General features: G+C 40.4%; 1 protein-coding gene across 1 annotated transcript in view; it reads right to left on the reverse strand.

The window, feature by feature from the left end:
* The window catches only part of LOC143293746 (telomerase protein component 1-like), an 83,187-nt gene extending 59,776 nt beyond the window's left edge, over positions 1-23,411 (reverse strand). The window contains exons 1-11 of the mRNA XM_076604957.1: positions 23,112-23,411; positions 22,066-22,269; positions 20,955-21,544; positions 19,024-19,158; positions 17,823-17,984; positions 16,418-16,514; positions 15,549-15,763; positions 4,074-4,210; positions 2,978-3,135; positions 872-981; positions 190-280 (exon numbers count right to left, since the gene is read on the reverse strand). Of these exons, the coding sequence (XP_076461072.1) occupies positions 190-280; positions 872-981; positions 2,978-3,135; positions 4,074-4,210; positions 15,549-15,763; positions 16,418-16,514; positions 17,823-17,984; positions 19,024-19,158; positions 20,955-21,544; positions 22,066-22,186 (1,816 nt within the window). The 5' untranslated portion in view covers positions 22,187-22,269; positions 23,112-23,411. The remainder of the gene's footprint in view (positions 1-189; positions 281-871; positions 982-2,977; positions 3,136-4,073; positions 4,211-15,548; positions 15,764-16,417; positions 16,515-17,822; positions 17,985-19,023; positions 19,159-20,954; positions 21,545-22,065; positions 22,270-23,111) is intronic.
* Positions 23,412-24,992: the final 1,581 nt, after the last annotated feature.

Below are 24,992 nucleotides of genomic sequence, written 5' to 3' on the forward strand. Positions count from 1 at the left end.
AGAAGAGCACCGCTCCTAAAGAGGCCGCCGGTACAATGGCTGAAGTACAGCCACGAACACAGGTCGACGCACAAATGGACCTTGTAGCACTCTCCTACCGAATCCACCGCAAAAACCAACAACAACCAAAGAAACACACTAAAAAAACGTCACCAGCACCAAAGACCAATGAGGCCAAAGCAAACTTACGACTTTCTTTGTATTCCTTCTCCAGAACCTGTAGCACCTCATAGGCAGAGAAGAACCGGAAAGGAAACTGCTTGCTGTTGGCAACTTGTCTCTGCACATGCACAGGCACACACATATGTAGATATGTGTGAACACACACACACACACACAAGCACACACACATACACACATCATGTCTCATACTAATAAAAAGAAAATAATGCATGTTTTTCATCAGTTGATAACATACAATGTCTCATACCAATTCAAAAATAATGAATGTGATTCACCAGTTGATAACATACAATGTCTCGTACCAATCAAAAATAATGCATGTGATTCATCAGTTGATAACATATAATCTCTCATACCAATCAAAAATAATGCATGCTATTCATCAGTTGATAACATACAGACAATGTCTCATCCCAATAAAAGAAATAATGCATGCTATTTATCAGTTGATAACTGTCACAAATGTGTGTGACGAATAATTTATTAGTCTTGTTGTTGTATCGACATAGAAGGATATTTGTATTTTAAGGTGTGTGCAAAGTTATGTAAATGGTCAACCAATAGCAAAACACGACACAAGTGTTTACGCACCGCTCAACCGGTGGCTAGGCATTATGTCATTTTTCTCTACCACCGGTAAAGCGGTGGTCAGGGCTCAAAGGGTTAACCCTCCCACCCCCAAACTTACCTGGTCAGTCAAGCGGCGGATGACGTTGTTGTGGTGCCGAGGGCTGATCCCTGCCTTGATCAGATTCCTCAGGTTCCGCAGCATGGCCATGAAGGGGAGCTTCTTGTGGTCTGGGACATACACACCATGTCACAGCCGTCATTGTCACTGTCATGATAATAATCATGTTATTCTGTGTTCATTATTAAAACTTGTACAGCGCTTACCTTCTGTCAAAGACTAAGCTCTAAGTGCATTACAAACACCGAGTCATTTGCACAACTGGCTGTGCATTATGGGAGAGACGACTTGACTCCTGTGACAATACCTGTCTTGACTTAATTCTTCCTCTTGTTATCATTACTATTACCATACTTGATGCTTATAGTTATATCTATAATCATTATTACTGATATTGATGAGCCTCTCTTCATTCAAAGACCAAGCTTCAAGTGCTTTCTAAACATTGGAGTCATTTTTACAACAGGCTGCCTACTGGGGTAGAGTCAACTGACATCTACCTTTAGGTGCTTAACTCTCTCCATACGAACGGCGAAAGAGACAACGTCAACAGCGTTTCACCCCAAATACCATCATCAAAATATTGCAAGCGGAAGGCTCTTATACTGAAGAGGTGAATGTTGACAAAGAATACCACAATTCTGACGATGGAAGCTAAATGTTGGGTCATTCAGACACCCACTGGACATCCGAGGGGTCTGTGTAGAGGAGAAGAGAGGACTGGCCGTACTGAGTGAGTTAACCTTTGTTTCCTTATCATTGAATCAGGCTTCAGTCATGCGCACACACTTTTATATTAGAGTGGATTAATGTATGCTTTTATAGTATTCACTCCCAGTCCTCTTAGTGCTTTTAGTGACACACACTAAATCAATTCAGGTACAAGAGCATGAAAAAATGTTGAGGTATAAACTCTGCATGTATTGGCACCTCCACAACATATGTCACATAAAAGACAAAAGATACAAACTCGGGGAAAAGTACAAAATTGTAGCACTACCCAACCCTGAAGAAAGAGTATGGCTGCCCACATAGCAGGGTAAAAACGGTCATGTAAGTAAAATCCCACTTGTACATAAGAGTGAATAGGGAGTTGCAGCCCACAAACAAAAAAGAATACACACGTTCTCACTATTGGTTCGGTTCTTCAAAATAATGTAAGGTGATCAACAAGTTACTCATTACAACACATTATTTGTTAATGTATAATTTCTTCTGTGTAATATTCGTTTAAAAAAAAATGTGTGCTACTTCAGTAAAACATGCAGATAATGTCTCATGCTGCTAGTTTGAAAAACTTCACCAAAATGACACATACTGTTCGTTGTCTAAGACTATGGTGGAACAGCACACAGGTGAAAATAAAATTTAGAAAATAAATGACTTGAAAGAATTGTGAAATAAATAACCATTGGTTGACATAGCAAACAACTACTGGTCAGCATCACAAAGAAAACTTGCAAACAAATGACTTTTCCACAGTAATGTATATCGATCAACACAAGGAAATATATAACATCGACATATCCTTTTCTTTATAATGTCTTAATGTGTTTACTTATTCGTTTATTTTGTTAAATCATTTCCTTCTGTTTCATGATAAACACAAACTTATGAAAGGCTCTCAAGGCCTGATCAGCACATTGAACTTATGTGTAAGTCAGGCAGGCATCTGCTCCTTTTGGTTTTTCTCTCTCTCACAAAGATGTGGTGTAGCTCATATGGGTCAGTCTGCAAGCTTTGACACCTTGAAAATGAAACTTCCGCAAGCTTTGACACTTCCTTGAAAATGAAACTTCTGCAAGCTTTGACACTTCCTTGAAAATGAAACTTCTCCAAGCTTTGACACTTGAAAATGAAACTTCAAGCTTTGACACTTGAAAATGAAAACTTCCGCAAGCTCTGACACTTGAAAATGAAACTTCCGCAAGCTTTGACACTTCCTTAACAATGAAACTATCAACACAGACTTTCAAGTTGACATACATCACAAAAGACTTCAAAACACAAACACCACCCTGAAACAAAACAAGAAACCATCACTACCTTACCCCCCCACCCCCATCCCCTGAGCCCCCCCCCCCAAACGCCCTTATCCATGCTCACCAATCAAGTCCTGCCAGGTCTCGGCCTTGTTCCCTTTCAGGGACACCTGGGTCTCCCATGTCTCAGGGGTAGGCAGCTTCATGCGCTTGCCCGCCCTCTCCTCCTCCCATGTGCCAGGGAGCCGCTTCTGGTAGAACTCCTCTGGGGTCTGCGGGTACCTGCCAATGCGTCCACCCAGCCGTCATCATCACTTCTGGCTTCCATGATAACACTGCTGTCACTGTCAAACTGGGTTTGTCGATATGTATCAAACTGATGCCATTAAAGCTGGGTTGATCAGTCAAACGACACAGTCAAACTTTTGTCCAAGGAATGTCATCCATCAATCAAAAACTATCGTCAATCTTCGTCTGACCAACCGACTGGTGCGACAGCTGAGTGGTAAAAGCATTGGACTTTCAATCTGAGGGTCCTGTGTCAAGGGTTGAGATTTTTTTTCCAATTTCCCAATTCAACAGATGTGCAGACCTGCTACTACCAGAATTCTCTTCATGTGTGTGTGTGTGTGTGTGTGTGTGTGTGTGTGTGTGTGTGTGTGTGTGTGTGTGTATGTATACATGTATATATATATACATGCATAAGATCAAATAAGCATGTTAAACATCTCATATTTCATGTCAGCATTTCATATGTTATGGAAACCAGTATACACAGAATGCACACTCCTTGAAGTTGAGTACAGAAAAGTACCGTAGTCTGACCAACTGACCTGGATGAACTGAATGAACCCGACTCATCAAATCTGTTCAAAAACCAACTAGTCGAATGACCAGATAATCAATTAAACTGTTGTCAATCTCTGTACACAATGTGAATAACGCCAAACAGCAGACACCATTAACAATCAATATTCGATGGTACCCATAAGCTAAGGTCATCATCATACACAGACACACGTGAACAAGTATACAAAAAGACTGACACACATATGGTGAAAAGATGCTGAACCATAGGACAAATGCACAAGACTCACAAAACACACACATGTACATACACACACAATCACACCCTCCCACCTAACTTCCTGCACACACACACACACACACACACTCTCCCACCCCCAACCTTCCACAACGATTGAGAAAAATTTACTGACTTTTTCCCAATGAGACACATGATGTGTTCCACAGGCTCCGTGATGTGCAGTTTGCGGATGAGCTGTTTGAGGGTGAAAGTCTTCAGCTCTCTCTCCTCCTCCGTCTCGCTCTCTTCATCGTACTCCACACCGCTCACCTGGGGACACACACACACACACACACACACACACGTCACGCCGCTGTTGTGTCCGTTTCATGTTTTCTTTGCATTCAGTCATGGACCCACTGCTGTTATGCTCTCAGACATTCAATCAGTCCTGTAAGTTCTCCCTCTCTCTTGACCAGTCCGCACCTGTGATCAACCAGTGTCTTCTTACCAGAATATATCACAACCGAGAACATGACATCGATCATCCATGGATACCTTCACTGTAATCGCACCTCGCAGTCCATAATAACAGCTTTTTATTCCATGCTTTTTAAGCCAGTTGTTTCTCTCTTCTGTTTGCTTGTTTCTTGTTGTTTTTGATTTTTGGAGGGGGTTATTTGTTTGTTTTTTTTAATTTTTTTTTTTTAATCACAGTAACAAGTCAAGTGAACTTTATAATCTCTTTCACCACCATAGGTGACTTAAGTCAGCATCAAGGGGTCATGTTAAAATGACCTTTTTTTCACATTGTTACAAAGCTTGATGGCTGAAGCCAGTTTCCTGCCCAATAGAACAATGACTGACCTTCGCCCCCTGTTTGAAGTAAACACATCCGCTGTGCTGTTTTCACATGAGCTGAAGCCTGAACTCAGATTTTTTTAGTCGAAATATTTGACACTGGGGGGCGTTTTTCACACAGAAACTTGGGGTGTGAAAGAGTTAACTCTAAACAGGAAACAAGTGGTCGTGTTGCTCATGCTCACAATACAAACATAAAATGAAGACTCAAGAGACATCTCTCTCTGTGACTTTCTCTCTGTCTCTCTAACCATATCTACATTAATGACCAAAGGTCTAAAAAAAAAAAAGCAAGAAAACAGAAGTTGACATGTATCTTACCCCAGGACCATAGTAAAGATACGGTTTGCCTGACACAGTGTAGGAGGGGTCGCGTACAGGCTCCATGAAAGAACTCTGTGACAAGACCTCGGCAAGTCTTGTTATTCACAGAATTGATAGAATATTTTGTCAAATCCACTTTGATTTTAATTAAAACCACATGTTAGTCCATTCTTTCTCTCTCTCTCCAACTTTTATCTTTATTACTTTCTCTGTGATATGTTTCACTCGCTCTCTCTCTGTGAGTTCTGAGTTCTCTCTCTCTCTCTCTCTCACACACACAATAAAACCCTATAACACAGCTGCTCCAGAATAAAATTTCACAATTTGAGACTGTCAGTTCACAAAACGCAACACTTCTGATCAAAAGTACTCAAGTATGGTACTGCTGCTAGGCACTAGTACAAACTATTCAAACAGTTCCTGTACAAGATGTACTTCTAATTTTTCAGCAGATAAATGTCACCCCAAGGACACTGTATCTACACTAATGACTGAGGATTTTGGAATAACAGGAAAAAGCACACTGTTGTGCATCTTACCCCTGAGTGGCAGTAGATACTAGTGAACCAGTTGCCTGTGTCCGCTAGTGTGCAGTCATGTTCAGGAAATGAGGCAAGTTCAGCATGCTGTCTCTGTGGCAAGACCTCGGTAAGTCTCGTTACTTATTGAACTGATATTGTACTTTGTCCAATCCACTTTCGTTTAAATCAAATGTACATGCTAGTGACACCTTTCTCTCTTCCTCTGTCTCTCTCCCCCCCACCCACCCCCCCAAACCCCCCTCCTCAAACTTTTCTTCTTTTTCCCTCTCTTTCCCCCTCTCTCTCCAACTTTCAGTCTCTCTCTCTCTCTCTTAACATTGTTCTTCCATTCATTTATCCATTTGTTTTGATTCAAAGACATATGCAGTTAATCTACTTTTACTTCATGACCTTGCAGGGACGGACTGGGGGGCTGATGAACGTATCCTAAAGAGAGTCAAAACGGGGAGAGTCCGACCTGTAGTTGAGTACGGGACATCAGCATGGGCATCAGCTGCAAAGTCTAACCTTGACCATCTCAACAAGATACAGAACCAAGCTCAGCGTGTCATAACTGGCGCCATGAGATCCACCCCAATCCTGAAGATGGAGGAGACCACTGGGCTACAGTCACTGGAGGACAGAAGGGACACAGAGATCCTCATCCAGGCAGCAAAATTCAAACGCCTTGAAAACCATCCAATGAACAACAGAATGAGCAGATCCACCAAGAGCCGGCTGAAAAGAGGCAGCTTCATCCACCAGTCAAGACGCCTTGAAAGACAAACCCCAGTCTTGATGGAACACGAAGCAAAGCCAATCCCGGCAAATGTCACCCACCCATCTTGGAAGAGGCAGGTGTTCCCAACAGTCATCACCAGCATTCCCAGAGTGGAGGAGAGAGGAACAAAGTCAGACACCCAAAGGAAGGCCCTGGCCATGGAGTACATCTGCAACCAGTACCCCCAGGAAGACTGGACCCATGTCTTTACAAATGGCTCCGCCACAGAAGCAACGAGGGATGTTGGAGCTGGAATGTTCCTCCAATGCAACGACGGAGATGAAGAAACTGCAATCCCAACAGGAAAATACTCCACCAACTTCCGAGCTGAGCGAGAAGCCCTCTGTGAGGCAGCCACGACAGTCTCGCAGAACTCCACAAGAACAACAGGGCAGGTGGTGGTGTTCTCAGACGCTCTCTCCGTGCTCCAAGCCCTCAAGAACTCCCGCTGCAAAGAATAGAACCATCTCACTTCAGCCCTTGTTGCCCTGAGTGCCAGAGTGGAGAAAGTGGTGATACAATGGGTACCAGCACACTGTGGCATCAGAGGCAACGAAAAAGCTGACATTCTGGCAAAAGACAGTGCACAGAAGGAGCAGGCCAACAAACTGGTGTCATACGATGAAATCAAGACAATCATCAAGGCACAGCAAGGAATAAAGTGGCGCCTCCAGCACCCCAAATATAACCCAGAAGACAGATACCATTTGCTGGAACGACAGGAACAGGTCAGGATCTTCCGCCTGCTCCACCACATGCACACAAAATTTGGCAATGGACAGAGTGGAGAGTGCCCTTGTGGTGAGGGACAATGACAACCGACCACATCCTTCAAGACTGTAGGACGCATGCAGCATCCAGGAGGAAGTACTGGCCAACACCAACAGCAGTGGAAGCCAAACTGTACGGCACCCTGTAGGAGCTGCGACAGACGGCAGCCTTCATCGAGGACACCGGGCTGCTCATCTAATGGGAGGCGAACGAGGAAGAAGAAGAAGACTTCATGATCTTTGTGTTTGATATAACAACTTATATGCTATGTGATGTGATAAATATGTGCAAGATAATCTGATGGTTGTCAGATGTATCAAATTTTGCAGCCTATCAGTATCACTTCAGTTCAACACTTCTGATCTAACCACCTGAATAATTTCCTGCTGCTAAGAATGGGAATGAACCATTTTAATGTCAGATGGTCCAGGGTTTTCGGTGTACATCTCTTGATTTGTCGACTGACTGACATCACTCGAGATACACCCTCCACTACAATAATGACCCACGATATGAAAATAACCCAAACAAGCAAACCAAGGGACAAGTGTATCTTACCCCTGAGTTGAAAAAGGGTCTGGTTATCAGGTAGTGGTATGCATCAAGCTTTCTGCAGTGGCTGTGTCTAGTAAAGCGGTAGTTGTGTTCATCTAGTTGGTCAGACTTATTGCAGATACTCTGTAACAAGACCTCCGCAAGTCTCATCACTCAGTGGACTGACCATCATGCTTTACCAAGTCCACTTTTCATTTTAATTCAAAACACATGCTGGTCCTATCTCTCTCTGTTACATGTACATTTTTGTCCTTGCCAATTTCTTTTCTATATATTTAAACATTTGACTCTCTCTCTCTCTCTCTCTCGCTCCCTCTCTCCATTTGCTCTTTCTTTTTCCAATGCTTTTCTTTCTTGATCTAGCACCTGAGGTCTGGGTGGAAAAAAGTATTGTTGCTGCTGTGCTTATCTCAGTATCCTGGTAAAATAGAATTAGTTTTTTGGTTTGTTTTGTTGTTCTCTCTTTTACACAATTCATTTTCTGAACAGAAAACAGGAATTTAGCACTTATCATGACCACAGGACCTGTGATATTTTTTGATTATGTTACTACGATAATCACATTCCTGATTTTGGGTCAATTTTGATCACTCTGACTGAACAGTATCTCCCACATTCTCTTTCATTCCCATGCAGAGTGCAGTACTTTCACTCCACCCTTGTCAATGTTTCAAAATGGCTGCTGACATGGTCTCTGGAGCTCATCTTGATCTAATGTCATCAACACATCAACAGCAAATAGAACAGCTTTCTGACTGCCAGTACTGAGACTCGGTAAAATCATGCCTGTGATGCAAAGTTCAGAGTTTCCCTCCCAATCCCATGTGTACCTTCTGCCATATTTGATACTTGATTCAATTTCTGTTGTTTTGTGTAATTTGTTTATTATCTGCATTTCTCAGTGTTCTTAAATTATTATTTTTTTTATCCAGGCCTATGTAATATGTTTGTTTCATATAAATATACATAAATAAAAACCCAGTAAAAACAGCTGTTCTAATATAATTTTTGCAAATTATGAACATTGGTTGACAGGACACAACATTTCTGATCCAATTACTGTTGTGAGGAATTGGTACAAACTAATCCAATGTCAGATGTTTTGGGATTTAAAATATATGTACCAAGTACACTGTCGACGGATTAACATAACAGTACTCCAGATAATCTTCTGCTAAATATACATTCATTAATCATAGAATGAAAAATCTGAAAAAATAAATGGATCAAGCCAACTAAAGAATACACAAATCTTACCCAGCAGTTGTCGTGGGGTCCAGTGTATTGGTAGTGGGGTGTAGTGAAGTCATTGTAGGGATTAGCTATCCGTGCAAATTTACTGACGAGTTTCTGTAACAAGACCTCGGCAAGTCTTGTTACTCTATAACTAACAATGTGCTTCATCAAATACACTTTATACTCTTTTTTTAAAAATTTTATTGGAAGTATACACTAGCCCTCTTTACTTCTTATTTTGTCTTCTCTTTCTTTCCATCTTTCTCTCATGCATGCAAGCACACAGGTATGTGTGCATCCACCCATTCCCCCACCAAACACACACACACACACACACACAGTATCTCTAAATCACTAACCCACCACATATGCATTTGATTTACATTTATTAGAGACAGAGACACAGACAGATACCTTTGGACTGCTGAGTATTTCAACACACACTGGCAAACCAACAGATAAACGGAATGAGGAAAAGATGGGGAGAGACAGACATGGAGAAGCAGACCGGCATGTACTTTGATGAAATAACATTCACTCTTATTCACTTTGCTCTTTAATATTGAGTGAACAGAAGAAAGACTGCATATCAAAACATTTCAGGATGCATCAGTTTAACTTTGCATGTAAATTAAAGGAGGGAACAAGAAGAACGATAGATTTGCAGTTCATGCGTGATTTAAAAAAAAACTGATTTTGTTCATGTTGTTTGGATTTTTTCTTTTTTTTCTTTTTTTCTTCTAAATGTGTGTATTTTTCCTTTCTTTCTTATGTTTGTATTAAAAAAAAGTTTTAAAAGAAAACAACAACAACAACAAACAAAAACAATTAGAATATTTTTGTTTTGTATTTTGTATTTCTTTTTATCACAACAGATTTCTCTGTGTGAAATTCGGGCTGCTCTCCCCAGGGAGAGCGCGTCGCTATACTACAGCGCCACCCTTTTTTTTTTTGTATTTTTCCTGTGTGAAGTTTTATTTGTTTTTCCTATTGACGTAGATTTTTCTACAGAATTTTGCCAGGAACAACCCTTTTGTTGCCGTGGGTTCTTTTACGTGCGCTAAGTGCGTGCTGCACACGGGACCTCGGTTTATCGTCTCATCCGAATGACTAGCGTCCAGACCACCACTCAAAGTCTAGTGGAGGGGGAGAAAATATCGGCGGCTGAGCCGTGATTCGAACCAGCGCGCTCAGATTCTCTCGCTTCCTAGGCAGACGCGTTACCTCTAGGCCATCACTCCACGTGATGAGCTGAGCTGTAAAAAGAGATAACGAATAGCGTTATAGCATAACTGTCAAACTGTTGTCACCAAACCCCCAAGAGCAGTGCACAACAGGGAAAAACATCTGTCATTGCCCGCACTTCCGTAAGAGCGTGGAAAAGAAGTCTTAACAATACCTTTCTCTTGCCCCCTAAGAAAATAACACGCAGCTGTTGTACTGGGCTCTGTGCTGTGAATACACTGCTGTGTTGTCAAAATTCCAGAGAGATAAGGCAAAGGGGAGGTTACCTACTTCCGGGAGGTTATCGGCCGTAGCTACTTTCGTTTTCTCCACATAGGCGGATAGTAGTTTGCACAGGACAGGAATGTCAGACCCCTGCCGGAGTCTGCACTAGTGGGTCACGGTTAACCTCTTGACTGTGCTGTTGACGTACGGCGTACGTCATGAAATGTCGCTCACCAATGCTGTATTGACGTGCGCCGTACGTCATGTTACAACGTTCTATGTTTCGAGTCCCGCATTACAGAAAATGCAGTTTGTTAACCATTAAATTAGCTCCCCTGAGAGCTCTTTATCTCCTGAGTTCCATAAGCTAAAATTATTCATCGGACTGTCATATTTATGGCGAAAGGTTTGCAAGTTTGTACGAAGCTCAAGTTGTGTTTGCAAAGCCATGGCTGAACACAGACAAACCCCAACACTTGCACTAATATTGAAAGAAATCATTCGCGATGCAAACAGCAGAGATGAAGGCTGTGGACTGAATGAGATAGAACTGCGTGAAGTTGATGCCGAAGACGCTGATTTTGACATGGAGGGGGGTGGGAGGTGGTGTTGCTTGACGAAACTGAAGACAGACAAGCTCAGCTGATTCAAGATGCAGGTGGGTGTTTATGAGGTTTGTCAGTTTATTATTTGCTTTCTGTTTGTTGTAACAATGAATATGACTGCATTGTGTGTGTTTTGAATGTGTTAGCTGTGGTAAGTAGCTTCATCAGTCACTGATCAGTGTGTGAGAGTGAGTCACGTGTGTACTGTGTATGACCATCACAGCCCAAGGAGGCGTGGCTTGCTGGCTGGCTCATTGTTGGTGACAGCGTGTGTCGCTCACCAAGTGCTTTCTGTGTATTCATTTCCAAGTGTGTATTGGTTTGTTGTTGTTATTGTTGCTGTTGTTGTTCAGTGTTGTTGTTGTTTTGTGTGTGTGTGTGTGTGTGTGTGTGTGTGTGTGTGTGTCTGTGTGAGTGGGGGAAGGAGGGGGGGATGTTTATAAAACTGAAATCAGAAAGATACACAGAATTGTATGCCTAAATTACTTTGTAAATGCAACACGTGTGTGTGTGTGTGTGTGTGTGTGTGTGTGTGTGTGAGTGTGTGTGTGTGTGTGTGTGTGTGTGTGTGTGTGTGTGTGTGTGTGTGTGTGTGTGTGTGTGTGTGTGTGTGTGTGTTGTTGTCATTTTGTTTTGTATGAGAAAGAGAGAATGAAGGGGGTGTGGCATACCATGAACCAGTTTCAGTGTGTGTGTGTGTGATTTGGGGGTTTGGGGTGGGGGTGGGGTAGGTGTGTGTGTGTTTCTATTTCAGCTTCTGAAAACAATCAGAAATAAAATGGTACCATTTCATCATCTTTTTATATGTTAAAAAAAAACAAAAAAACCAAACAAAAAAAACCCAACCAAACCAAACAAAAAAAACACACCTCCAAAAACCCAACAAACTTAGTCTTTTATGCAATGTGTTTCAGGTATGCAGCATGGTGATGATCATGATGTTCATCCTGGACCATCTGGAGTTGACAACTTGCCACAAACCTACAGCTGAAGACCAGCAGCAGCAAGACCAAAGGGCAGTAAACAAGCCTTCAGCAATTCTGGATTACAACAAAAACATGGGTGCCATGGACCATCATGACTAACAGCTGCAGCCCTACGACGCCAAAAAGAAAACCCTGAAGTGGTACAAATAGCTGTGTGTGCATTTTCTACAAATTGCCATGCTAAAGGCACAAACCCTCTACAAAAAAGCAGGCAACAGCAGTACACTCCTGGACTTCCAGACGGATGTAATTAGTGCCATGAGTTTTGGTGACCAAGACCAAGACACTGCTAAAGACAACCACGCTGTTTGTCTTGTGTGGACGACACTTCATTGATGTCATCCCACCTACCCCACAGAAGTCCTGGCTACAAAGGAGGTGCAGAGTCTGCTGGAAGAAAGGACAAAGAAAGGATGTGAGGTTCTACTGCCCAGACTGCCCCAGCAAACCAGCACTGTGTCTTGAAGACTGTTTCTGCAAGTACCACACACAGCGTTTTTACTGGTGATAGATCCTGGGTGAGTACACCCTTTTCATTCTTTGTGTGGACTGTGTTGGGAGTTTTATGCACCTGGACACTTGCTCAGCCTTGACAGTGTGTGTGGTTGATCACAACAGTCACAAGAAAGACTGGTTGATCACCTGGTTGATATTGTAGCACCTACATGATGGAATGACAGTCCCAATTTTTTTTACTGATGCATTTTATGGAATTTTTTCATTATTTGAACATGTAAGTATTACAAACAAAAAATCTTGGTTCATTTTCCTTTCATTTGATATATACTTTTATGCACTTATCTTCAGTACTTTTTTAAATATAAGCAAATTAAAATCATTGGCGTGTTTTTCTGAAAATTTTCTCAGCATAGGCTATAGCAAAACGTACTAGCAGTGAAGGGGTTAAGTATGTGTAATTAAAACTAGAATTAACTTCCTCAACAGTTTTTGTTTGTGTTGTTCTTGATCCCAAAAATAGCTGCACAATACTCAAGTGGACAGGAAACTGCTGCATCCGTTAACTGAGGAAATCTGTTTTGATTGTTCGGTCACATGCACTGGTGACTGCAGTTCATCAACTGAAAGCTGTCGTGCTGTACGATGCAATGTATAGAAGGAAGCACACCCACACACACAAATATACATCTTGTTTCTTGCATTGTGCTTTTCACTGGTAAAATGGAGCATGAAATATATATATATATATATATATATATATATATATATATATATATATCACTTTACATACATACACACACACACATATACATAAACATATATTTCACTTTACATATAGATTGCTTTTATTTCTCAATTCTTGCATTGTCCTTTTCACTGGTAAACTGCTGCATAATCTCTCTCTCTCTGTCTCTCTCTCTCTATATATATAATTTTACACATAGATATATGTAAATAAATGGATAATTAAATAAATATAAATACAAACAGATAAATATACAAATATATAAAAATAAATATATATATATCTATCTATATGAGAGAATGAATGAATGAATGAATGAATGAATGAATGAATGAATGAATGAATGGTTTATTCATATAGGCCATTGCCCCTCATGAAAGGGTGTCAGACAAAAACATATGTGAGAAGAAAAAATAAAATAAAATAAGCAAGACAAATATCATACGTTGTCATGCAGTATACACTTAAGTAGTACACAGCAGATAAATAACAACACGCCTATTTAACTGAACTCAATAAAGTAATCGTGTCATCAGAAGTGGCACAAGCTTAATAAATGAATTTTACGACGTAAGAGTGGATCGAAGCTTAAACGCTTTGTACAGATAAATTGAGAAATTTCTGATAGTTTGTTCGTGTGTAGATGCCATAAGTAGCGATAATCTAAACTGACTAGGGAACTTAAAAAATTTCAACGGTATGTATTGCATTCTTAAGTCATACATAACAGGACAGGATAGAACAAAGTGCACTTCATTTTCCTTCCCCTTCTTACACAGTGGACATAATAAATCAGACTCATCATGTACTTTATAACGGTGACTATGTTCTGCAATTTCCGAAATACCAAGTCTAAATCTAGTCATTATATACTTTAAATGTTTATCTATATTCATCAATAAATAGGTTTTGACATCGGGTATAGTACAAAAGGTTTTATAGGCATTAAATCTTTCACTGTTGTTAACATGGAAATCCCATTCTTGCCATCTACAAACAATAAGTCTTTCTTTAAAAGTCCGAAGAAACTCATCAATCCCCTCTACACCTTGATTGAGCCATACATACCCAAATCCAAACATAAACAGTTTACAGCGTATACTTGTAGCCCAGTTTCTTTTGCCACGCGCATCAAGATCAAATAACATTTTATAGGCTTTGTGAGGCAGTCTAGATTCATGCATTCTCAGTAACTTTAACCAATACTTAATGCATTTTATAACTGAATTTATATAGATAGGATATCTGTTTGTTTCCCCGTATATCAAATCATTGGGAGTTCGCTCTTCTACGCCTAAGAACTTCTTAAGTGCAAATAAATGTATCTTTTCACACTGAAATGCAGCTTTATCGAGTCCCCATAATTCGGCACCATATTGAACTATTGGTTGAATCTGTGAGTCAAACAGCTTTAAATATATGTTTAAAGAATTACATTTCAGTTTCGATAATTTCTGTAAAATATACAATAAAGCGTTTTTTCCCCTACTGTTAAGATCGCTACAGGCTGCCCCAAAACTCAACTTTGTGGAAAAGTAAATTCCTAAGTATTTATATGCATTAATAACTGGCATTACAACGCCATTATAAAACCATCTTTCCCTGGCAGCTAAATACCCTCCTTTCCTGAATACAACGATATTGCTTTTATTCATGTTTACTTTTAAACGTAGAGCTGAAGCCGCATGATATAAATTGTTAAGCTGTGTTTGTAAACCTATCACAGTTTCGGATAATAAAGCAACATCATCAGCTAATAACAGTATAAATAATTCAAAATAATTAGGCATAAATGTTGCTCCATGTCTACCTTCTCTGATTACTTCTAATGCTATCTCATTAATAAATAAGGAAAACAGAACAGGACTGCAAACATCACCTTGCTTTACACCACGGGTACAATTAATGTAATCTGTTAATCTGGCACCACATCTAATTCTGGCTTTAACATTAGTATACATACTATAGATACAACGAAAAATCTTACCCTTAATACCGCTTTTCAAAAGAATAGGCCATAATAAATTTCTCTCTATGGAATCAAAAGCTTTTTCAAAATCAATAAAGGCCACATACAATTTACGATTAAAAGAAAATTGTTTTTGTATCAGTGCCAATAACGTGAACATGTGATCAACAGTTGAATAACCTCTTTTAAATCCTGCTTGATGTTCACCTGTCAAATTATGTTCATTTATCAGTTCTTGGAGTCTATTATTTATAACTGCACTATACAACTTGCTACTTACATCACATCTATATGAGAGAGAGAGAGAGAGAGAGAGAGAGAGAGACAGAGAGAGAGCTTACCAGTTTTAAAGCACAATGCAAGAAAACAACAAAATAAAAACAATCTTGCATGGGAAAGCACTCACCTGCCGAGGCACACTCACGCCGTCATCATCATCGTCATCATCATCATCGTCAGAATCGCTCTCGGCAGCTTTACGTTTGCTGCCAGCCCAGACAGGGCCCTGACCCCTTCCTCGCCCTCTTCCTCCACGACCCCTGAACCCTCCACGCTGCCCTGAGCTCTCCGCTGCCTTCTTCTTCTTCTTCTTCTGCTGTGATTTCTCCTTGTTGTACTTGGCTGTGGATCACACATACACACAGCTTTCATGTCTGACACACTGCGGATGCTACAAACTTTTTTTTTTGTTTTCCAAAACACTTTAATGTGTCTGTACTTACAATACATAAAAATGCATGTATATCCATGGCTGTTCCAAACTTTTTGCTTTAAAATGCTTTAGCCTGCAGATATCTGCATTCCTGAACATGCATGCATAATCAATGATTCCTGTTTTTCAATCCACAGCAAAGATGTGTTCAAAATAACGCATGTATCAAAAATGAACAAATTTTAAAAATAACATCAATAAAAAGAGGACACAGAAGCAGCTTTTGGATGAGACAATACATCCAAGGACCAGCGAGCAGCATGCACAAATTGTACAGAAAAAGAACCCAAGACAACAAAGTCAGTTGACCCTTGCAAAATTTGCAGAAAAATTCACGTTGATAGTGAAGTAAATACACTTGCAGACAGAGAGAAAAAAACACAAACCAACCCAAAATATTCTTGCAGACATTAAAAAAGGTTCTGAATTATGGCAATGCACTTTCCCTGAGGACAGCAGCCCAGATTCCATACAGAACAGTCTAAAAGTATAAAACAATACATTACAAAATAATAATACAGTACAACACAACAACAACAAACATACAGCAATGGCCATCTTACCAAGTTGATACTTGTCAAAGTCAGAGAACTTTGTGATCATCACTCTGCGTAGTGCAGCTGGTAAGGACCCAAAGTTCAGGTTCTTGTCTCTGAAGGCCTGAAAACACAATGCAAATACATATGCATCACATAAAAACAAAGTCTGCAACAAAAGTAAACACTTGTGGAGGAGACTGTCTTTTCTGTGTGTGACTCTTGTGGAAATTCACTTGTCTGTGTAAGTGAATGCAAAGTTCAGGTGAGATATTTTAAGTTCAGGTGAGATTCTAAGATGCTGCTTTAATAAAACTGTAACGATCTTTACTTACCAATATCACTGTAAGAAGTTTTTTTCACTGAACGTTAAGACAGATAATATCTGTTGTCCCTTCTCTCAAATAAACACACGCACACACACGCATGTGCGCACACACACATACACCACATGTTTATACAGAAATGTTTCACTACTTTCACATCTGATTTGTGTCATATCAAATGGAATTCTGTCTGATGAATGCATCTAGCCATGCTGGAATACTTTCTGTCTGTTTTTTTTTTCTTAAGTTTATGAAAAGGTGTATATTCATGTGAAGAGTTTTTTAACAGCTGAAAAAATCATGGCTTGGTCAAAGCTGTAGAACACCAGAAAATAAAACAAGTGGCAGATTTGGTAAAAGCAATCAGTGCAAACAACTCTCCAAAGAAACTCTTTATTTCATGGGAAGGCATGGACAGAGGAGAACACACATCAAACTGGTCCATCTATTGTTCAGAAAGAAAGCATGGCATGAAAAGCAGACATTTCTTCCTGTCTCTGAAGCTCTGCAGGGCTGGAAAAATCATTCCAAGATGGGCCATTATTGCAGCTCACACATGGTGATCACGAGCATCTTAAACCCTTGACCGCTACTGGTGAGTGTCATCAGTGAAGGGCTGTCATGTCAGTGGACGTAAGACTTGAACTTACCGGTCAAGATTGTCAGTCACCATTCCTTTCTCTGTCTTTTTTTCTGTCTTTCTTCTTCTTCTTTCTTTCTTCTCCTTCTTCTTTCTGTTTTTCTTTCTTTCTTTTTTTTTCCTTTTCTCAAGGCCTGACTAAGCACGTTGGGTTATGTTGCTGGTCAGGCATCTGCTTGGCAGATGTGGTGTAGTGCATATGGATTTGACCGAACGCAGTGACGCCTCCTTGAGCTACTGATACATTCCTTTCTGGTCTTCTTCCTCTTGGGACCAAATTACTTTTGTTCAACAAAACTATTTACACCACTTAAAGGTATAAAAAAAAAAATCTTGCTGAGTGCACTTCAAATCCATGCCAGACTGACCAAAGTTCAGCAGTCAATGGATTAGTCATCTGTCATATTTCAGGCGTAAGGTACCATTACAAATGTTAAACAGATTTTCTTCCTCCGCCAGCCATTACCTGATAGACCTCGGCAACCTCGATCCAGTCAGAGGGCAGCATGATGCTGGCTGAGTAGTATTTGCGCAGGAAGGGACGACACTCTGGGCGGTTGGCAGCAACAGCCAGCAGAAAGTTGGTGGTCGTTCTGATGTTTAACTCACGCCGGGTGTACAGAGCCACCTGAAATGAAGCATTTTTGAAATGAATATCACAGATATAAAAGTTTTTTTTTGTTTTTTTTTAAATACACAAGCTAGATATACAGATGCATATAAAATGAAGCACTTTTCCATGGCGCTGGTTGGAAATGGAGCACTGTTCTCATTTTATTCAAGTTTTTGTCCTCCACTACAAAGACAGACATGATCTCTCTCTATTTACAACTGTACTTAACTAGCTACAGAAAAACAAAATCAAAGTAACATTCTTTTTGTTTCCGTTCAAAATCTTACAAGGATTCTTTTAATGTAGATTTACAGTATGTCAACTGATGCTAAAGCCAATAAAATTATACCAGGTAACTAAACACAGAACCAATAAGAATAGATACCTATTGTAGCTTGATGAAGCCTTTTGTACACAAAAGTGTGTCTTCACAAGTGACTGAGAACGTTGATGTTTTTGACTTTTTGCATTCATTATCAGTTGTTTCGCTTGTCAGTTTAACGACTTCTCTTTTACGAAGTCCTTTAAGTAATTTCCTGTAACTGTATTTAGAGGGTTTTTCGTTTGTTTTGTTTTTCTTCCAAATTTCACCCACATTTTTACCCTCATTTGCCCAGTTTCCCCCAACCCTCCATTCATTCACATCTCTCCCCCCCTTCTAACCGATAATACTCAGATGTATTCATAAATACTTTAACAAAATGTCTTCAATCACCGATATGTGTGACGGGACATTAAACAAAAAAATTCCTCCAATAGATACCTACAGACATAGAAACTGAACAGAATACCAACAAGAAAATAAATACTTGTTGAAATTTAGCAACTTTTTGTATCAACAAATTATCGTTCATGAATTTCCTGGAAAACACCCATCCAGCTCTTCAGCACAAAAGTTTCTGCCTGTGACAAAGAAAAAAGTGTGTCTGTTTGTTTCATCAATTAAAAAAGAAATCCAATCAAGTAAAAACAAAATTATACAAAATTAATTCTGAAGCAGGAATCCGGCACCTGTGGGTCACAAAGCGTACTTGGAACCATTGTCCACAATTACCTTCAGCACAAACTCGGCATCATACGTGATGACCCTTTCCGTCATGGCAACAAGCTGGACTCGAGCCTGGTCTTCAGGGTCACGGAAGTTCGGAGAACACAGCAGTGAGGCACTGACAGCGTTCACAAGACCGTTCTGTCAACACATTACGTCAAACGCTATTGTCATCATTGTTGTCTTATTTATTTATTATTATTATTATTATTATTATTACTACTACCTTTTTTTATACTATAATTATTATTTATTTATTTATTTATGTACGCTTATCTATTATTTATTCACCTTTTTTTTTCTCAAGGCTTGACTAAAGTGCGTTGGGTTACGCTGCTGGTCAGGCATCTGCTTCGCAGATGTGGTGTAGCGTATATGGATTTGTCCGAATGCAGTGACGCCTCCTTGAGCTACTGAAATTGAAACTGAAACTATTGTACTGTTTGGATGCTTTTCAGCACACTTTCTTTTCCTTTTATTTTTCTTTTTTGTTTTTTTTGCATCAAAAGCCATGGCCATTTAAGAATAAAATGTATTCAGATACTGCACACAAAGATAAAATAATAGTGCACACAAAAAGAGAGGACGTCAGTATCATATTCTTTTGCTCTTTTTCCCCCCCACTTAATTATGACTCCATATTCAAGTCAGGAGTGTCAGTGTATGTGTGTGAGTGTGTGCGCATGCATGTGTGTGTGTGTGTGTGTAGGTGTGTGTATGTGTATGTGTTTGTGTGCATGTTGTGTGTGTGTGTGTGTGTGTGTGTGTGTGTGTGTGTGTGATGTGAAAGCATGTTTGTATACATGTACATGTGTGCACAATTTCATGTACTGTGTTAAGGAATGCAGCTGAATAGGCTACCATGTAAGGTTGCATGGACATATATGTGGATTAAGTACACACACAAACACACACACACACACAAAAACAATGGACTCTGGGACACAATATAAGTAACATGTGAAGATATATAAAGATACAGATCTACCAAAAAAACAACAACAAAAACTAAAAAAACCCAAAAAAAACAACAAATAACAACAAAACAAACCCTCTTTTTTTTTTTTTGTTTTGTTCAGAACCTTCGAAGTATGTATAATAAATATGAAATGTTTAGCATTTTTTCTCTTCCTTGATCTTTCAACCTCAACACACTTCTCTTTCGTTTGTCTATTCACTACATGTTTATTCTGAAAAGTACACATTCACTCAATTCAACAGGCATAAAAAAAAACAGGTGGGAGGGTGTAAGTGGGATGCGGGAGTGGAAAAGATTTCTTCTTCTTCTGTGTTCACTCGTATGCACACGAGTGGGCTTTTACGTGTGTGACCGTTTTTACCCCGCCATGTAGGCAGCCATACTCCGTTTTCGGGGGTGTGCATGCTGGGTATGTTCTTGTTTCCATAACCCACCGAACGCTGACATGGATTACAGGATCTTTAACGTGCGTATTTTGATCTTCTGCTTGCATATACACACGAAGGGGGTTCAGGCACTAGCAGGTCTGCACATATGTTGACCTGGGAGATTGTAAAAATCTCCACCCTTTACCCACCAGGTGCCGTCACCGTGATTCGAACCCGGGACCCTCAGACTGACAGTCCAACGCTTTAACCACTTGGCTATTGCCCCCGTCGATGGTTATGACAAGCAAGTGATTTAACAGACAGCTTGGAACCATTTAAAAAAACAGTAACAAAAAACACCTTAGATATCATATTTTGTGCTCAGATTTACTCCCTTACTCTTCATGAATTGAGAGGATAGTGGGGGCAGTCAAATACTCAATGTTGTACTGAAACAGTACTGATCAAACTTGTGAACATAATGAGAACAGGACTGTCTGCTTTTCCCAGGAAAGTTAGTAAGTTCATCATGCACACTTTATTTCAAATTTATGTTCATTAAAAAAAATTACAATAATTTTCAAACGCACCTTCAAGCTTTCGATGTCCGTGACTGCAGACATCAGACCCCTTCCAACCAGCGCAGCGTCTTTCTCTGGGGGGATGAAGCTGACGAGCTCCACGGGGCGATCAGTGTCTTCATCTTTCATGAAATGGTAGCTGGGTGGCTGGATGCTATACTTCTTCAGGTTGTGAGCACCTGCCGTGGTGATCTTCCCATCCAGCTTCATCTTCTTTTTCTTGCTCTTCCCCAGCGTTGAGCGGCTGTAGTCAGCAGCCTCTTGGGCGGACGTCCTTTTCTGCTCCCCGCTGTCAAGCTTTCTTGGTTCCAATTTCTTTGCAGCTCTTTCTGAGCCCACAGCAGGTTTTGGAGAAAGGTGTGAGGTCCGGAGAGTCTTGCTTTCTCCCAGGGCCAGTTTAGCCAGGGGGGATTCCAGTCGCGCGGCCAGTCCTGATGTCAGACTGGGCGTGGCGGTGAGGAGAGAGCTGGACAGGAGGCCCCCAGTCAGGGACTTTGTGGTCAGACGTCCCAGGTCTCTTCCGCTCTTTGACTTTTTCTCTCCCACAGCGTGGGAGGTAGGGTCCTCGGCCAGCTTGCGCTTTGTGTTGTGACTGCCAGCTGTGGAAGAAATCCGTGTTCCACAATCATTATTGATTCCATCAACCAGTCAGTCAGCTGGGCTATAAACAATGTAAGCTGAACTGAACTGGTGAGAAGCATTAAGCATCACATCACTGAAGACGTGAATCTCTGACTCATTTAAGATAAAATGTTAAGTGTACTTTATTATTGTGTCCGATAATCAGTCCCTGACAAGTTTAATGCCATGAACACCCAGTGGTAAGTTTGGGTCTTACAAAAGAGAGAGACCAGGAGAGAGAAAGAGAAACATTGTGTGTGACTGAGTAAATGAGAGAGACACACACACACACACACACACACACACACAGACAGAGAGAGGGAGGGAGCATGTACACATTTTTTTAAGGATAAAAGTATTTCACTCATTAACTATGCAAACCTACTTTTTTCCTTCTATAACTTTAGATGTGGCGTTGCAAATATGGACCAGTCTGCACATTTGACACTACCTTGAAACAGAAACTGAACAACAAGCAAAATCACAAAACCAGACCAACCTGAGGAGCCAAGCAAGAGGCTCGTCCCAGAGAGAAGCGAACTTGGGCCTGTGGACCATTTTGCCAGGAGGGAATTGGTGGTGGTACCCAGCAGGTCCTTGTCCTGCCTGATGCTGGTCATTGTGACAGCGGTCAGTCTGTCACACTTCCCCACTGCCAACTGGGTCCACTTTTCAGTTGTTCACTGAACCACCTTCTGCTGAACTGAAAGAAAGGAAAACAGTCTTGAATACACTACACACACACACAGACAAGGGATGAAACAAACACATTATAACCTGAGTAGTACATGTACATGATATAATTGGGGGGAAAAAATCAGTTGCGGCAAAAAATGAAAGGCAAAGGGAAATTTTACTGAACAGGAAATAAGTACCAAATCAGTTGCGGCAAAAAATGAAAGGCAAAGGGAAATTTTACTGAACAGGAAATAAGTACCATTACTCTTCATAAGACAAATACATACAATTCAAACCATAGTCGCTCAATTTTGTTTTTATTTTTCGCTTATTTTTTCTCATTTTCTTATTCCTTGAACCAAAGAATGTCACATCTAATACACAAGTCTCTCTCAAGCACTATCAAATCCAATTCTCTGTAGCAAGTGAATATAAGATTTCTTCTCAGCCGAGTGTGCAAATATCAAGAGTGCTCCGAAACAGAAAGAGCGCATACAAGTCTTGTTCTTTTCACCAAACGAAACTTAAGAATATGATAAAAACGTCACCATGACTGAAATAAATTTCTGTGAAGTACGGGTGGGGTGTGGGAGTTGAGTCAACCTTGAAGTAGCCTTAAAAATAATACACGGGGTTGAATCAGTATGCACATGATAAGTTTTCTCTCTTTCTCTGTTACTAGTCGGTGTTAACATGAAAAGATGAACAAATGGCACGCTGCGCTTTTTTAAATTTTTTTTTTCTGCAACTGTAGCTATAATACTTTGGGGCGTTTTCCTGCGTCCGCATTTAAGCCTGCAAAAATACTTAACATCACATGAGCAAACAGACAAACGAAAATACGCAAAACATCAGAGGAATACTGACCCCCAAAACTATTTTCTGTAATCCGAAAACACACCAAATGTCTATCACACTGACAGTCTGAGAGCTAATATATATATAGCTAAGTTGCTGCTGTGCAGCAATGTGGAAAGTTCGCAAACACGACTATATGGCGGAAACCGGCGAGAGCACACACAATACAATCCGACACGTCTCAGAATATTTGACAATCTGAGCCACTGACTCTCAGAACCAGTTTGCAACAGTTCGTAGAACACGAAACAGTCAAGTTTCAACTCATTTCGTCACGAATATCCGACGTGTGCACACTCAGCAGGTTAACCTGCTGCGGAAGTGTCCTCAAAACAAAAGCAAGTTACCAAAAATAGACAGGCCCAGCCTACCGGTGAAACGCGCGGGATTAACCACCCTTATCATTTGCACCAGGAATATTTTTGAAACTATCCCAGATAACTTTCCGAAAGTTATCCCATCGTTTCACTCCACTGCCTTCAATCAGACAATTTCAGTAGATTTCGCTTCTTCTCAACTATTTCATTTCTTGAACATTTTTTTCTTTCTTGATATACGCGTCTGTCCGGCCAGTTCGGCTTGTCCGGACAAGGGGCAATGCGGCAATATATGTCACATCTTTAGCAGACTACTACTGCTGACTTAGTACTACGTGCTAGTCAACTGGCTACTACTACTACTACTACTACTTTTTGCTGCTGTTGCTCACTGCTGCGGCTGCTACGTTGCTACGTGTGTGTCAGTGTGTGTGTGTGTGTGTGTGTGTGTGTGTGTGTGTGTGTGTGTGTGTGTGTGTCTTCAGTGTGTGTGTGTGTGTGTGTGTGTGTGTGTGTGTGTGTGTGTGTGTGTGTGTGTGTGTGTGTATCAATAACTCCGGAAAATGCTCTGTGTAAATGGTATTTGACATCAATCGCATAAATGTGATGCCGTCAAAACATTGAGCATTTCAAAGCCAGGGTCTGAGATGTCATCAGTGGGCAGCTATCACTGTTTACGAATTGATGTTCACTCATTAAAAGCACAACAATATCCAGTAAATATGAAAGAGTTTATGATCATATTGTATTACTCTATTTTGTTATTTCAGTTTCATGGTTGCCAGGAAAAGGGGGACCCCCCAAAAAAAACAACAACAACAAACAAACAACAACAACAACAACCCCAAACAAACAAAAAAACCCACTGACGAAGAACTGAAACAAAAAGAAAAGGTGGGATGGGTCTTAAGCAAGGACGAGTGACGTAAACCCCTAATCTTCCTCTAAGCACGTTATTTTTCCACAACTGTAACATTCTATATTCATTTATCTATTAATCAATTGATAAACTTTTTAATTTTTAATTTTTAAAAATTTATCTCACCAGGGTCAAAGTGAGAAGGTGGGTTTTTTAATTCTGAACACCGACTTACAAACAAGTGTTGCAATAATTTCCAACTTCAGTCTGATTAAATTAACAAGTTATAGTGGTTTTCCGCTGAAGCGTCATCAAGTTTGCTGGTTTTATTATTGACTTTGTGATAATAGTAACGTTTGTCCCAGCATTCAAAGACAGACTCGATAAATTATTTTTTTTTCGCAGTCGCCAATAGATACAAGTCCAACAACTCCGTCACTCACATATCTTATCATTTGTACGAGTTGTTCCTCTTACATCATCGAGACCAGCAGACCGGCCGGAGCTTGTGTTTTCAGAACAGGTGGAACAGAAAAGAGTAAAAAATATAATTGCAAAATGTTCCATGGTCACATTGAATGTTTGGAGGGACAGTGTATAAAAGTGATGTACGACATAAATTTGAATCTCACATACGAGTGCAAATAATTTGACAGAAATTCAGTTTGATATCCCATAACACTAACACACACACACGGCACCCCCCCCCCCCCA

The sequence above is a fragment of the Babylonia areolata genome, chromosome 19 (genome assembly GCF_041734735.1).
Source record: "Babylonia areolata isolate BAREFJ2019XMU chromosome 19, ASM4173473v1, whole genome shotgun sequence".
Taxonomy (NCBI): Eukaryota; Metazoa; Mollusca; class Gastropoda; order Neogastropoda; family Buccinidae; genus Babylonia; species Babylonia areolata.